This window comes from Eurosta solidaginis, chromosome 3 (genome assembly GCF_040869045.1).
Source record: "Eurosta solidaginis isolate ZX-2024a chromosome 3, ASM4086904v1, whole genome shotgun sequence".
NCBI classification, from domain to species: domain Eukaryota; kingdom Metazoa; phylum Arthropoda; class Insecta; order Diptera; family Tephritidae; genus Eurosta; species Eurosta solidaginis.
In genome coordinates this window covers 12,065,705-12,083,616 of record NC_090321.1, presented here as the reverse complement: position 1 = coordinate 12,083,616, position 17,912 = coordinate 12,065,705, and the positions used below count along the sequence as shown (strand labels likewise).

At 34.2% G+C, this 17,912-nt stretch overlaps 1 protein-coding gene across 3 annotated transcripts in view; it reads left to right on the top strand.

Annotated features, from left to right (window-relative positions):
- snama (something that sticks like glue) overlaps positions 1 to 17,912 on the top strand; it is a 140,427-nt gene that overhangs the window by 34,098 nt on the left and 88,417 nt on the right. For all 3 annotated transcript variants that reach the window (XM_067770818.1, XM_067770817.1, XM_067770816.1), the window contains exon 2: positions 6,285 to 6,519. In XM_067770818.1, the coding sequence (XP_067626919.1) occupies positions 6,285 to 6,519 (235 nt within the window). The remainder of the gene's footprint in view (positions 1 to 6,284; positions 6,520 to 17,912) is intronic.

The following is a 17,912-nucleotide window of genomic DNA, read 5'->3' as shown; positions in this document are numbered from 1 at the left end:
GTTGGTGTATGATACATAATAAATTATATTAATTGAAATAAATTCTCAGAAATAGATGTTTTTGGTGATAATTAAAAATAATATTTAAGATCTCTGGAAAAGAGCGTTTACAATTTAAAAATTTTTACCAGATAAAAATAAATAAATCTTTATTATTGACCAAAAGAAAAATTAATAGTATGTAAATTTATATCTGAGTAATTGAATTACACAGAAGTGATATTAAATTAGAAAAAGAATAACATTAATACATAAATGATATTATAAAACAATATTAAATATGACTACCAACGTTTCACTACCACCAATCTTTTACGCAAACAACGTTCAATGTTTGTGTTTCTTTTTCTGTGTTATATGTATTTGCGTTATTTTGATTTAACGCTTGTCAACTACATACAATCCAAGATTCGATGATGACGTTGCAATTGTGTAAAGAGCATTATTGGTAATGTTCTGATGTTTTTATTGCTTTTTTTTACACTTAAATGGAACACAAAAACGGAAAAGTAGTTCCAAAGGAAGTTCACTGCGTTAGGCTAACGTTTCCGTTTTTGTTATACAAGAACTATTTGTATTTCAACTTGTTAGAACTTTATCAGTTATGGTGTCACTATCTTTTCAGCTCTGGTGTGGCAAAATATGCTCTAGATTTTAATTGAATTGAATGTCCGTTTGTAATATTAGTACTTCTATGTTATCTTTTCAGCTCTGGTGTGGCAAATCGAATTGAACATCCGTCTGTAATATTAGTACTTCTATGTATCTGCAACTGAACTCGACAAAAGGCGGGATCGCCAATTGTGGTTATATGAAAATATGTTATTTAGACTTTCCGTGTAACCACTAGGCGTATACGCAACTTTCTCATACTGAATGTACAGATCCAATTGTTTAGACTTCCCGTGTAACCACTAGGCGTATACGCGACTTTCTCGTACTGAATATACAGATCTGACTAAATTAATAAATTTCTATTTAATATATATTATTTTATAAAATGTAATTTTTATTTTGATAGATATTTATCTTTTATTAAGTTTATATTCAAGACAATTTCTTTTTGTAATAATAATTTTTGATAATCACAAAATCAATTTTGAATATTAAAAATTGGTAAAACATTTCAAAATTACAAAATTCAAAGTAACTTAAACACAAAGTTAAATGAAAATAATAAGAATCCTACAGTGAGCACTGTCACACATATAATTAATCATGCAATAACCACGTCCAGTTTCCCTGCCCTGTAGAAGGTTGCTATGGTGAAACCTGTTGCCAAAAATAAAATAGCAAGTTCTCCAGGTGATTTTAGGCCAATAAGCATTTTACCAGTTTTGTCTAAGGTGTTTGAGAGCTCGCTTGCTGAGCAAATCAGTACACATGTGCATCAATATAATTTACTTTCCCCAAATCAGTCAGGATTTAGAGCTAAGCACAGCTGTTCTACGGCTGTTATAAAAATATTGGATGATATTCGCTTGCCTTTTGACAAAGGTCAACTTTCGCTGCTGTGTTTGCTTGATTTTTCGAAAGCATTCGACTCGGTTGATCACAATTTGCTTTGTTATAAGCTAGAAAAATATTTTGGATTTGGTAGCACTGCACGGAAAATTATTGGGAGTTACCTATCAGACAGGTCTCAGTTTGTTTGTAATGGTAATAGTGTGTCGGAGAAAAAGTGTATAACCTCAGGTGTTCCCCAAGGGTACATACTTGGCCCTCTGTTGTTCAGTTTATTTGTCAATGATGTGTTTCATGTATGTAAATTTGTAAGTATGCACGCATATGCTGATGATATTCAGCTGTACTTGTCTAGCAATTTATGTGATATGAGTGATTTATGTCTTAAAGTTAATAGTGATTTAACGTCAATATCTTGTTGGGCGAGAGACAACGGCCTATGCCTTACTGCTGCCAAATCATATGTGTTGCATATTTCTAAGAAAAATCTCTCTAACATTAGCATTCCTCCAATATGCATTGCGAGCACACCTTTAAAAACTGTCAATAAAGTCAAGAATCTGGATACATAACTAACTCTAATCTCACTTGCTGTGACCACATAAATGCTGCTGTGGGTAAGGTTTATGGTACCTTGCGTAGTTTACGGAAGTCTGCAACCTACACGCCTTTTCAAATCAGGAAAAAATTAGCCATGCAACTCATTCTACCTATACTAACCTATTCTGAGCTAGTGTATAACAAGTTAGACTCTATATCTGCTCACAAAATTGATGTTGCGTTTAATTATGTCACGCGTTACGTTGGGTTGAGAAAGTTTGACCATATTTCGGCCTGGAAGTCTAAACTTCTAGGTTGTAGTATATTCAATTATCAGAAGGCTAGAAGTTGCATTTTTCTCTACCGACTAATTCAACAACAAACGCCGTTGTATTTATATAACAAACTTGTGTTTAGTAAATCCACTCGTTCATTTAATTTAACTATTCCTTTATTTAACTATGTTAATTCCACGAGACTGTTCTTTGTCAACGCTGCGCGTCTCTGGAACTCCATTCCTGCTGCTTTAAAAAATACCCTAAACCAAAACAACTATAGGAGAATCCTTCTTAGCTACTTTTCTACTTGAAAACCGAATCTTACCACTAAAATATCCGAATATCTATATCTATCTATTTATATCTTTATCTTGACTACATTCCTATTTTCTCACTTATTCATTGTGTATTTAATTTATTATTATATTAAAACAGTGTAACTTTCTTCATACTACGATAATTACGATAATTACGCATTGATATGGCTTAGTTTAAGTTTTTAGTTTAAGTTCAAATATTTGTACGCATGCCGAAACCGACTGTTAATACTAATTCATTGTTGTGATAAAAAATATTTCAATATCTTATTGTTACGTTGTAACGCCCGAGATCGAATGAATGTTGCGTAATTTTTTCTGTTTTGTTTGTTGATAATTTAGTTTATTGTTCTGTAAATTGAATTTAATTATGTACGCATATTTGGCGAAATTTTCGTTTAAAACATTTTATTATTGTATTCCATTCTAATACAAGGGGGTACACAATATTTTTGGTTTTTTCGTTCGGTGCAAAGATAAACAAATTTTTTGGCGTTCGAACTCTAGAGCAAGCAACATATAGCTGGTCATGGGAAACGCATGGACTCTCTAAATTTAATCCTGCAACAGTAAGCGATTGTCCTTCGTTGCTTCGATTACATCCGGTATTAATTTTTTAACGCAAAGTCTGGCTCCATTGCATAATTTTGTTGGGTCTAAATTCCGAAGACGCATAATTGGTGGTTCTAACGAGTTGAGAAATTCTATTGGATAATTCACAATTTGATCTTCATCTCTAACTGTGACGATCGATTTATATTTCGTCACTTCACCAGGAATTTGGTTTTGAATACGATCAATTTTGGGAGCTAAGATTGCTCGTTCGCATAGCAAAAAAAATTTGATCTAAAATTCTTAATTCTGAAATATGAAAAACCTTCCCCTTGATTGAAGGTACCTATAGCCAAAATTTGGTGATGATTGAAGTATGGGAAATACGTTTCCATAGGGAACACACACACAATTTGATTTTTATAGATATGTAGATGTAGATAGACCGAAGCTAACATATTTTTTTAACGGCGGCAGATTACTAAAGGTCCAAAAGGAACAACAGCCAAACTCAACAATGCAGTCAAGCTTTAGGTGTTAAAATAATCTAAGTTTGTACGGCAGCCCCTTTTTCCCAATTCCACATTTTGCTGGAAGTGTTAGGACTTAGTCATATAGCTCCTTACCAATTTTCATTATCCTATCATTACTACATCCAGAGATATGCAGTATGATATATTTCATTTGTATGGGAGGTGCCACGCCCCTTTTGGCTAATTCCACATTTTCTTGGTGGTGTTAGGGATTGACTTCATATAACTCCTTATTGAATTTCACTGTTCTGGATTGTATACCTTCAGAGTTATGCAGTACCAAAGATTCCATTTGTATGGGAGGTGCCACGCCTCTTTTATATATACCGAAATTATTTTTAGCCTAAAACATTCGTGCTGATCGAAGGAACCTATAGCCAAAATTTGGTGATGATTGAAGTGTGGGAAATACGTTTCCATAGCGAACACACACACAGAATTTGATTTATATATATATAGATTATGCGCATCCAATGAAACTGATCCCACCCGCCACATGCCTAAATGATCATCTACTTTTCTGTTGTTAAATATAAAAGTTACATTAAGGTGGAAATTGGATCACATTTTCTCATAAAAACATATAATACAGATAATTTTGAAAAATGTGTATAGTTACTAGCTAAAGAGAAAATTACAAAAACATTGAATCAAAGTCGAGACAAAATGTTCCATCCGGTACCGCCGTTACAAATCGTATCTATAAAGTAATTGTAAACCACAAACACCACAATGTCTGGCTTAGGGAGGTAGTGACCATTTAGGCAAATCCAATGCGCCCATTTGCGTGGCCCAAGTGTCGGTCTGATAATTTTTGTCGATCCACAGTTATTAAACTAACCCAACTTAAAGGGAGAAAAGAAAAATTTTATATTGTCAAAGTTGATTTCACGAAACTACATTTGCGAAAACGACTGTCGTAGAATTCGAGCTATATCTTCGCTGGTTAGGTTAGGTTGAACTGGCCGGTCCATGAGGAGCTCACATAGACTGAATGAGTCCGTAGTGTTACCAGAAGTTTGTTTTAACGACCAAACTGAAAAACCCTATCAAAAACCAGGACCTATGTTATAAAATAACTCCGTCTTCTTGGCAAATACTAGAAGCTTCCTAAGACTTAAGCCACTTGCTGCTTCTAGATCTGACAGCTGTATCAATCCTAATAGTTGGAGTCTTAGCCTGACAAGCGTAGGGCACGAGCACAGAACGTGCTCGATCGTTTCCTCCAACCCGCACTTCCTACATTGGCTATCACTGACCAAGCCTAATTTAAATGCATGTGATATAGCCAGAAGGCTATGTTTTTAATGACAGAAGCTTTGCTGAATATGTATTTTGCCGTTCTTGGTTTACTCTTGTGCTATTTTTCTCCATTGCCAAAATTATAATTTCAGCATTATATATTTACATTAAAGCCGTAATTAAAAATACTTGTGGATTTTTCCGCATATCTGCTGATAACTTCAGTTTAAGAAGAAACTATATAGTATAAAGCATTGCCACTGATATTTTTATCGTAACGAATTTAGTTATTATATTAATTTGTTGTCTTCAAGACCAAGTTTATTATTTTTGTAAAATGTATGTATGGGTTTTTTTTGAAATAGTCGGCTATACGGTCTATGAACTTTGTTTTTTCTAATTTACTCGTTTTCTATGTATAATAACTTATATAATATAACTTGTAAAAATATACATTTTACAAAAATAATAAACTTGGTCTTGAAGACAACAAATTAATATAATAATTAATTATTTACAGACCAGTAAAACAAAACATAACGAATTTAGTGAAACTCCGCTTATTTTACACCTTCTGCTAACGTTCGAATCGCTAAAATGTTGAATAAATAATTCACAAAAACTCTTGCTTCACAACTAATTGTGTGTTTAAATCAAACTGCTTACTGATTCCTCAGCTTGCGCTGCTTTTATACTCTCTGTGGCCTCGTTCATCCATTTCTCCTAAGGTCTAGTAATTTCATGAAGTTGCTTGGTCACCAGCCGTATACAGGTATACTTGTAACCATATGCGTGTGTATATGTGAGTACTATTTCAGCTGATGACTAAATGTGTTTGTGCGTATCTCTAAATAGCCTCGCAAGAATGTGAGTAAATGATGATTGATTTGATTGAGAGAGAAGAGTGGCAGCCTGCTTTATTGCTGTTGTGCCTGTATTTAATAACCTTAGGGATGTGAGTATCAATTAGTGATGCTAATATTCGTTACATTATTAAGCAATGTCAGATTTAAGTCTTATCTTAGATCATTGCTAAATGATATATATTCCTAGGAAAATGTCACTCTGGGGCCCTATTCAGTATCTGAGTTTTAAAATGTACACTTTTTCTTCATAGTATGAAAGAAAAATGTACATTTCAAAACTCATAGTTACTGAATAGGGCCCATGCTAGACATATATAGAAGTGCGTAGTCTGTAAGTTTATTGCTACTGGTTGTAGCTCATATAGTTAAATTAATTTTGTTGCTCTATGTTTAATGTTAAAAATTGTTATCTAGTCTGTAAATATCGGAAAAACTATACACTAAATCAAAAAATATGTAAATAAACAAAACCTAAATTTCTTTCAATCGCAGAATATCAAGATGATTCGGTGTTGATCCCGAAGAATACGTCACTTATAATAGCTCGGATACCAATATCTCAGCCAAAAAAGGCTTGGAATCCACAAAGCATAGAAAAGACCCAGCAGGTTAGAACAACATCGCGAGGAGATGGCAACTCATTAGACCTATCGAAAATGAAGGGTAGTGAAGAGGACAAAATCTTGGAAATGATGATTCAAAGTACAGCTGAATATGATCCTAAAAGGTAATGAAATAAATATATTACATAATAATATTATAACTAGCACATACAGTTGCGGTCAAAAAGTTAGTAGTGCTTATGGCTCATTTCATTAGACTGACGCCCACTTGCAGAACGGCAAGTAATTTTTAACACGCTATATATTTTTCACTTGTATGTATGCTTGTTTGTAACTCTCTAGGCTAGGCGCGCAAAGGAGAGTTATGCTTGAAACACAATGCCGAGCGACGACGATATACGCGGCGTCGGGCTATGACATTTTCAAATTACGCTCAGACATTTCGTCTACTTAAAACACAATGCCGGGCGAAATTGACACTGTTTATTCAGAGTGGCCATTATTTAGAAATAAAGATGAAAACAAAACTTTTTTAATTCTTTGCTTTGGCACTTGGACGTTTAAAACACGCCCAAAATGTTAAGAGCTGTGTTAATCCAGAGGGCGAACATTAATATTATAACCCTTTAATTAAAAAATACAGTTTACATGCAGACAGCGCACGAGTTTAAATTTTTGACAGTGCACGTACCCGGTTAGTTCAAAACATTGATTGAAAAAACGAAAATTTAGCAAATTACCTTTTAGTTTTTATAATATTCATCAATAGTTGACGGTTTATTAATAATGATACCAAACACGACTTTCGATATCCCTATCAATTTTTTTTAACGTATTTTGGCAGTAAAATTAAGAATTATATCGCAGACTAACTGCAAAAGAGTCATAACTTAAAATTTTTCAAAATCTGTTTTTTCCAGAAACCAATTCACAGCACACATCTCTAACTGCCCCTTAAATTTCGGTGTCATTATTTTCTTCTTTAACTGGAAAATTATCGTTATGCCAGTTTTGGTGTTCATTGCATCGCTTGCGCTGTATCAACTAATAAGTGCTATTTTTATACTCAGGTGAGCAGAGCTCACAGAGTATTTTAATTTTGTTCGCATAACGGTAACCCGTAACGGCATAAACTAATCGAGATAGATATAGACTATATCAAAATGATCTGGGCGAAAAAAGAAATTCATTTAGCCATGTCCATCCGTCCGTCCGTAAACACGATAACTTCAGTAAATTTAGAGGTATCTTAATGAAATTTGGTATGTAAATTCCTGGGCACCCATCTCAGATCCCTATTTAAAATGAACGAAATCGGACTATAACCACGCCCACTTTTTCGATATCGAAAATTTCGAAAAACCGAAAAAGTGCGATAATTCATTACCAAAGACGGATAAAGCGATGAAACTTGGTAAGTGCGTTGACCTTATGACGCAAAATAGAAAATTAGTAAAATTTTGGACAATGGGCGTGGCACCGCCCACTTTTAAAAGAAGGTAATTTAAAAGTTTTTCAAGCTGTAATTTGGAAGTCGTTGAAGCTATCATGGTACGTTACTCCTATTACTATATGTGTGCTAAATAAAAATTAGCAAAATCGGATGACGAACACGCCCACTTAAAAAAGAAAGTTTTAAAATTCAAATTATAACAAAATATTGAATATCTTTACAGTATATAAGTAAATTATGTCAACATTCAACTCCAGTAATGATATGGTGCAACAAAATACAAAAATAAAAGAAAATTTCAAAATGGGCGTGGCTCCGCCCTTTTTCATTTAATTTGTCTAGAATACTTTTAATGCCATAAGTCGAACAAAAATTTACCAATCCTTGTGAAATTTGGTAAGGGCATAGCTTCTATGCCGGTAACTATTTTCTGTGAAAATGGGCGAAATCGGTTGAAGCCACGCCCAGTTTTTATGCACAGTCGACCGTCTGTTTGACGCAAAATATAACTTTGGAAAAAACTTTGTAAAATGGGTGTGAGACCTACCATATTAAGGGCTTCATTCTGTATTGCGAGCGATAGATCAGACAAACGATTGGTCTCAAAACGATAGCAATGCTATTTTCTATCATTTTCGTTCGGCTTTTTTGTTTCTTACTTCATTTAAAGCAGGAAAGCGAAAGCACTTGTCAAATGAAATGTTGCCATCGTTTTACATAGTGCAAATACACTAGCAATTCATCTCTGAGACAAAACGAATGTTCGTTTCGTAATAGAGAATGTGGCCCCAAGAAGAAGAAATGAAAAAGTACTGATGGGCGAAACAAAAGGCCTTGGAATCATGGCAGGAACACTGTTCGTGGTATTACATATATAAATAAAGTAGCGGTACCCGACATATGATGTTCTGGGTCACCCCCACATATACAACTAAGGCCACTCCCTTTTAAAACCCTCATTAATACCTTTAATTTGATACCCATATCGTAAAAACACATTATAGAGTCAGCCCTGGTCCACATTTATGGCGATATCTAGAAAAGGCGTCCACCTATAGAACTAAGGCCTACTCCCTTTTAAAATACTCATTAACACCTTTCATTTGATACCCATGTCATATAAACACATTCCAGGGTTACCCTTGGTTCATTTTCCTACATGGTGATTTTCTCTTATTTTGTCTCCAAAGCTCTCAGCTGAGTATGTAATGTTCGGTTACACCCGAAATTAGCCTTCCTTACTTTTTAGTTGCGTCAATGTCCTTAAGAACAAGTGAACAGTTTTTTTACGCATAAAGCGTATTATTTTAAATTCTGACTATCTTGTTGGAAAAAAGTTTTTTAACTTTGTTGTGTATTAATTAAAATTGTGTCTTTTTATACGTAAATAGTAAGTAAATTTGCTTGTATTATTGTGAAATGTGCCTTTTTGGTGAAATAATTGTCATATATAATTGTCATAAATAGTCATAATTCAAAATTGCTATATATTTTGTCCGTAAGCAAATTATTACAACAAAATTTCCTCAATTCATTTTATAATGAAGGCCTCCTTTGTAAAAGTGGAATTCAGTATAACATTACAGACGTTTTCATATAAACCGTTTTTTTCTCTCCTGAACATTTACATTTTTCAAGTTGTGACTCTTTTGTAGTTAGTGTGCGATATGTAAAAAAAAACAAAAAATTTGTTTTTGGATATTATGTTTTCTTTTTTTATACTTAAAAAAATTGAACAGCAGCAACCCTTGGGATGTTTGGCGTCATCGCCCGGCGGAGGCGATAGAAATAAATCTATCGTCGCAAAATGACGTCGTGTAAATTTCGCTCTTCACTTTCATTGTGTTCACCTTCATGTAATTACGGGGATTTTATTTGTGACTAGGCAAAGTCCGTCGCGTTTATTTCAAGGCGTCAGGGTATTGTGTTTCAAGCATTAGACCCATCTATCGCCAATTATTGAAGTGGTTAGATAAGGCCCGGGTTTTCAGTACGTGTTCAACACAGTTTGTCAGTTAAACTAAGCTTAAACTTATTCCGCAGTTTTTCAGTCTACTTTAACTGAAGTTTAAGCTAAGGTTAAGCGGCCGATCTGACAGGGTTAAACTCTAGTTAACCTATCAGTTATTTGTGTTCGTTCGCCAGCATTGCCATATATATTTTTTCCAGGTCGTCAGGCGCCGCGCAAAAGATCGTCAAAAATCGTCATATCTATGGCAACAACCAATAACAACCAAAGTTGATTTAGGACGAAGTTGGGTTGTTAAAGATTGTATTCGCCGGAAAACAAACGTTTTTCTGAAAATTGTCGTGATTGTTTTTTTTTTTTTTTTGTTACCACATACAACATATAAAATCGATTTCAATTAATTTCGTTTTATTTTATAAATAATAAAAGCGTCTTAAAAGATAAATTTTGTGTTACATACAAAAGGTACTTGTTTTCAGACATTTTAACAATTTGTTTTTTTTTTTTTCTTTGAGCTCGAATCGAACCTCCCATATCATTTTAGTTTCTTAGTTATACATTTTCGCGTTTATTTTTTAGCATATTTATTTGCTGTTCAATATTATGACAGGAAAAGTTATTCAATTTTAAATAATATTGGACTAGCAATATTCCTTTTAATGAATCAGTTTCCAGACGGTTTCGGATTTTTGTTTTGTTTAAATTTATTTTAGGAAAAATTCGTTCTACATTCGCTGAAGAGTGTGGCAAGCACATTAGATCTGCAACGAATTCAAATAAATTAGAAAAAGCGTATGTAGAGTCAGCTCTTTTGATAGTAGAAGTAGATTTCCAAAAAACTTCCTTAGAAATGTCTTCAAAATAGATGAAATGCGGCATTTGTGGTATAGCGTTTAGTATATGGGTAAGTTTGGCCTAACCAAAAGTCCAATTCACCTCTTTTTCGTCACATTTTGTTTGGTAAAATATCATCTATAGTGTACTTTATCAAAAGTTGAATACCACCAACGATCGGGTGAGCCCGAAATGCCGCTTCCCTAAAAATTGGCGGGTTATATGGTACGCAAACGTAGGCTAATTTGGTGTAATATACCATTTAACCCGAAAGAAAGAAAGAAAATATTAAATAACTTCTTTTAAATTTATCAATTTTATTAATAGAATATAAATAGCTTCTCGAAAGATAAAATAATATGCCTCCTTGGCATTAAAAATGAATAAGTTATTGGAAATATTAAAATTGCTTAAAAACTGCAGTTTGTGCAAGACTTGCAAATAAAAATTGGATTTTTTTGGGAATGCAGACGTTATGAGCCCAAACCGTATCGCACTGTAAACAAGCACTACATTCGGATATATTTCTTTCGTCCTTCCACACCTTTTCGCAAAAGGAGCAAATTGCTCTGTCTGGAGGCATTTCAAAAAAATCCCCTTGGTTCGATTCTGCGTAGAAGACGCTTACTTTGGAGTCACTAGTTAATTTTTCACATTTGGCTTTTCTAGCTTTCGCTGCTGCTTTTTTGAAGGTTGCTTTTCTTTTTTAATTTTTGGCTTCACTTTTTCCCGGATCTTCCGAATGCTTTCTTCCAACTGATTCTTATATGGTGGTTTTGTTAATACTGTCGCTTTTGACTTCCTTCTTCTTCCGGTAGCAACTGGCTTTCTAATCTTAGGCAATGGTAAAATCTGCCATGGTGAAAGGACTCCTTTACTGGTTGATGCCACATGTTCTGGAGAAGTCACTCGATTTGTATTAGATGTCGGTGAAGTAAGAGTACGTCCAGTGTCCGAAGTTGCATTATATTCGATCGAATGAGTATATACCAGTACATCTGAAACCGTTAACTGTAACCTGGCCAATCTGAACCTTATAATACGTTTTGGAAAAGAGACCAACTAAAACGAATTGAGTAACGTTTCGACCATTTTCTTCCATAAAACGCTATAATTCGTTACTGTAATAAGTCTTGAGTGGGCTCATGAATGCTCTGTCTAGCGGTTGCATTTTATGAGTGGAATGCGGAGGCAATGATATCACCACACCGTTTTCACGAGCTAAGTTGATCACTTCCAATATTCATTACTGTAGTGTCCATCTAAAATCAACATTATTGCATCTATTTCTTGGTGTTTGAATATTTCAAATAAATCGTAATTTTTCATTACAAACTCGTCCAAGCGTCATTCAAGTTGAAAATCGTCAAAATGACGACGGCGTCGTCAATCTGTCAACGATGTCGTTCGCAATGGCGTCGAATATACCCAATAAACATTTGGGCTTGAGTCGATAAAAAAGCATACTTCTAAAATCTCAAAAGTTGTTTCGAAACAGTGACTCAGCTTGGGAAGCGTAACGTTCTGAAAAAAAAAATAGTTTTTCTTTAAAGCAAAAAATGCTATTACTTAAGGTGAAAGAAAGTTCCCAACTTGTATTTATGTATGTGTGATTCTCTCACTGGACTCAAATGTAAGATTCCAATGCTACAGTATTTTCACGAAAAAAAAATTAAAACATGTGTAACTTATTTTTAATTGATAGCGCTTCTGTTATTAACCAGGTGTTTATTTTTCACTATAAACAGCTGTTGACTTTGGTGGTACCACCTCGGCGACATGTTTTTCATCCCACCTCAACTCGATATCCAATGTAAGATATAAACTGGAGAAATGTGTTGGATATGCATTTGAGAGTTGTACATTTCTTAAAATCTCTCAAAGGTCGGAGAATAATTTGAGAATGACGTTGGATATCAACTCGAGAACTATACATTTTACAACATTTCTCAAAGGTTGGATAGTGATTGGAGAATGAAGTTGGATACCAACTTGATAACTATCTGGTTTCAGAATAATTAGAGCATGAGGTTGGATATCAGCTCCGGAACTAGATATATATTTCTCTAAGGCTGGAGAAATATTTTTTCCATGTTTGTTGGATAAACAAAATCCAGCTGTTGCTGTACGGTTGCCACAGTATGTTTTCATTTGGGACCAAAATTCATCGAAAAAAAAGGACCAAATCTCAAAGAAATTGACCAAATTTTTTTAGTCTGTAATTGGTTTATAAAAAATTTGGCAGTTCACAAATGTGTCAAATTTGTTGTAAAATCTTAAATTTCAGGTTGTTTTCATGATTTCCTACAACATTTTTGGTAAAACGAATAGAACACTTTGTGAATTGCCTAAATGTTGAAAATAACAAAAAGCTGCGCAAACAAAAATAAAGTGTATTTTTAGGCATTACGGCTCTACATTTCTGGGATTAGTCTGCTGTGGTAAAGTCAAAAAGACAATGTCACACACACTACATTTTAACAAAAAGCCTTTATAAATATACATATATTTAAACGAAAAACCTTAGAGGAAAACTAGTATCGCAAGCCAAACTAGTTCAGTTTTATTTACATAGAAATCGTATTTTTAAACCAAACTTCTCCAAAGCTCGGTTGTAACAATTTTGTCATAAAATCAGTCCTCAAAGTAAAAAAAAAATTGTTTCCAATAGCTGATTGTTCCAATTTTTTGTTTAATGATGCACAAATTCAATTCTTTACCCATCCGTTTACCAATACTCCCCCACGCTTAAATTTTCCCATCTATTGCTTGAATTCAGTAAGAGCGTGTTTTGAAATGTACACATTGTTTCCATATAATTTGTTTTAGAGAAAAATGTACAATTCAAAAATCAAATGCTATTATTTAGTTTATTACCTTAACGTTAAAAATCTGAATAGTTTCAACGGAAACGATTGATTTTTTAGTAAGCGTTAAAATTAACGTTACGATGGCACCTTGGTTACAGCCTAAAAAGGACTAAAATTGAAAAAAAGGGACCAGTGCACAGTGGCCAATTTGGCTTCGCTAGCGGCATTTTATTCATAGCTTCCAAAGTAAAGAAGTTATCTTCAAAATTTTTTTTTCTCAATTCAGAAAAAAATCAAACAATTTTTGGAAAAAAAATTAAATTTTTTTTTTAATTTTTAATTTATTTTAATTTTTAATTTTTTTTAATTTTTTAATTTGTTTTTAATTCAATAAACATTTTCCACCATATATTCATATATAAAATAAGAAAAAAATTGTCAACTCAAAGAGAAACCATATTATAAAAGAAATATTAATCAGATTCTTCAGTATCAGATTCAGAGAAATCATCTTCAAAATGATGCATTATAAGCAAGCTTTTAACTTCCTTATCGAAACTAATATTTCTGGAATAGGAAATTGATGAGCCGTTGGACAATGAAGATATTAACGGATCGGAAGAAACAAAAAGAGCGTTAATTATATCTTCCATTGTATTCTTCCTGCAATTTTTTCTGGTATTATTTTCACGGATGTTCCGATAATCTTTATTTCTGGCTTCAAGCGCTTCCTCGGGCATCATATTCATCATAATTGGAAGCGAAAAATGATTGATTATGTCTGCTCCATGAATTAAAATTCTGTGAACAGACGAGGGCATGTAAAACCAAGGGTATAAAGTAACAAAAATTTCGGCAGTTTCCATTGCGTAAAGTCTGAATGCCTCCGTGTTTATATCGTATCCACATGCAAGTGCTCGTAAGACGACGCTGAATCGATATATTAAATTTTCGTTCACCCCAGTTATACGAGCGGCTAAATCTGGTTGTTGAAAGAACCTTCTTGCCGTATTTCCGTTGTTGGTATTTCCAGTAACAGCCATTGGTATGTCGACCAACAAATGCATTTCTTCTCGTAGCTTCTGCTGTATATTTGTTTTATTTTGTCCAACAATATCCTTGTCAGCACCACGAGTTTGCCACTTTTTTATTGGTATTCTATAGGATATGTGCAAAATACATTCAAAAAACCTTATCCAGGCGTGGAGACTGGATAGCCCATATTGAAAGAGGTTCACTTTAATTGGAAAGCTCTTCACCAAATTTAAGTCATTCATATTTTTCGGTGTTGCCTTGCAGATTCCGCATATTTGCGAAGAAGATTCTGAAATGACGCTGAAAGTTTTACCATCAAGCATGGTCATGTGAAATTGGTGATCAATAATCAATGAGTTTACATATGTTGGTACAATATTTAATATTTGGCTCTTAATATTTTCAATTTCCCTGCGACTCAGGTCCGCCGTTTCCTTGTTATTTTGATTGGTCGACAGTATCGTGTAGAAGAAGGTCGATTGTTTTTCCATAAAACTGTCGGTCCGTTCTGCACTTGCAGTGGTACAATACAAATTGAAAATAAATATTGGTCTCTCATGTTTCCTTCGCAGTCGTTAAATTTTTGCCTATATGTGGAATGGCCGCTGCTGCCATCACAACCCCATTTGTAGACAGCAGTTAAATGGGTGTTATTATTACTTCTAGATGGGATTTCAAAACTTTCAGAGTGTGCTTCCATGATCCTGTTTATTGTATGGTCCACAAGACTTTGTAGTGGCACTTCAGCATAATAATCAGTGACTGTAATGTCACTAGGATAGCACTTTTTTTTGGCGAAGCGTAATTTTTCGTAGCATGGATATATATCGGCGTTTTGGTTTTTTGCTGCTTTCTTATTCAAGTTCCAAGTGTATCTGGTATGTCCAAGATCTACAAATAGCGCAAGCGCTTTATCGTCCGAAAATTTGGATGGAAGGGGCTTTGGTTTGTTTATATTTTGTATTACCTTTCCGCTAAACTCCTCATCGCCATTTACCATTTCTACAACTTTGGAAGCACTGCGCTTTCCAGCTTTATATAAACTGCAGCTTGCAGCTACCAACAATCCTTCACATGACACTTCCTCTGTAAGCCCTGACATCTTATTGACTTGCGTTTTTCTGCAGCACTTGGAAAGCTCTTTTCCCGGCCGTCCAATATTTTCATTTGCTTTTTTTCCCAACAATACCAATGGTGTATGTACCAAAAACATAATTTTCTACGGCGAGAAACTTCTTGGTGGGGATCGCTTCTTCATGCCATATTAAAAAAAGGGTGCGTTTTGACACAGATATTTTGCCTAAAAAGTACAATAAATTGAAGGCTCGCAGGTACTCGCAGTTCATTTTGGACATTTTGGACACACAATGGTTTACACATATAGGAAAATTTAAAATTACACTGAATCTAGGTGAATTTTGAAAGTTCTACTCCACGAAAAACAGGTGTACGTTACAATGGGCGAGTTGCTAATACACTTAAACACGATTACGTTTTATAAATAACATAAGTATACACAGATCACAACCACAGTTTTTTTTATATAATACATACCTTGGCGTTAGTATAGAAGAAAACTTTTAATGAAAATAACAATTTTTGTTGTTATATCGGCCTACTGATTTTAAGATCGCGGGTTCGAATCGAGCTCAAGGCCTAACAATAATTTTTTATCATTATTATTGTTATGATAAATTTTTTCTTAATTGAAAAAATTTTTTTTTTCAGTCATAACAATAATAATGATAAAAAATTATTGTTAGGCCTTGAGCTCGATTCGAACCCGCGATCTTAAAATCAGTAGGCCGATATAACAACAAAAATTGTTAATACATCCCAGAGCACGGGGAAAAAAAGTGTCAATAAATTATGACACTATGGCGGCATTGCCAACAAACAAGTCCAATTTTCACAGCCATTCTGCAACAGATGTCGCAGTGTTGTGAATATCAATTGGCACGAAACAGAATAGAAGTAGGATTAATGAAGACAAACAAAAAACCGCTGCGATGGCTGAATGGTTATAGCAGCGGCGCCTAAACGTTGCCGATGAAGGAATTTAGCAGTTCCCGAAATGGATCTATACAACGAGCTTTGGCAGTTGTCTAAAATTTTTTCTTTCTTCTATTCTAATTTAAAAATTTTTTCAATTAAGAAAAAATTTATCATAACAATAATAATGATAAAAAATTATTGTTAGGCCTTGAGCTCGATTCGAACCCGCGATCTTAAAATCAGTAGGCCGATATAACAACAAAAATTGTTAATACATCCCAGAGCACGGGGAAAAAAAGTGTCAATAAATTATGACACTATGGCGGCATTGCCAACAAACAAGTCCAATTTTCACAGCCATTCTGCAACAGATGTCGCAGTGTTGTGAATATCAATTGGCACGAAACAGAATAGAAGTAGGATTAATGAAGACAAACAAAAAACCGCTGTGATGGCTGAATGGTTATAGCAGCGGCGCCTAAACGTTGCCGATGAAGGAATTTAGCAGTTCCCGAAATGGATCTATACAACGAGCTTTGGCAGTTGTCTAAAATTTTTTCTTTCTTCTATTCTAATTTAAAAATTTTTTCAATTAAGAAAAAATTTATCATAACAATAATAATGATAAAAAATTATTGTTAGGCCTTGAGCTCGATTCGAACCCGCGATCTTAAAATCAGTAGGCCGATATAACAACAAAAATTGTTAATACATCCCAGAGCACGGGGAAAAAAAGTGTCAATAAATTATGACACTATGGCGGCATTGCCAACAAACAAGTCCAATTTTCACAGCCATTCTGCAACAGATGTCGCAGTGTTGTGAATATCAATTGGCACGAAACAGAATAGAAGTAGGATTAATGAAGACAAACAAAAAACCGCTGTGATGGCTGAATGGTTATAGCAGCGGCGCCTAAACGTTGCCGATGAAGGAATTTAGCAGTTCCCGAAATGGATCTATACAACGAGCTTTGGCAGTTGTCTAAAATTTTTTCTTTCTTCTATTCTAATTTAAAAATTTTTTCAATTAAGAAAAAATTTATCATAACAATAATAATGATAAAAAATTATTGTTAGGCCTTGAGCTCGATTCGAACCCGCGATCTTAAAATCAGTAGGCCGATATAACAACAAAAATTGTTAATACATCCCAGAGCACGGGGAAAAAAAGTGTCAATAAATTATGACACTATGGCGGCATTGCCAACAAACAAGTCCAATTTTCACAGCCATTCTGCAACAGATGTCGCAGTGTTGTGAATATCAATTGGCACGAAACAGAATAGAAGTAGGATTAATGAAGACAAACAAAAAACCGCTGTGATGGCTGAATGGTTATAGCAGCGGCGCCTAAACGTTGCCGATGAAGGAATTTAGCAGTTCCCGAAATGGATCTATACAACGAGCTTTGGCAGTTGTCTAAAATTTTTTCTTTCTTCTATTCTAATTTAAAAATTTT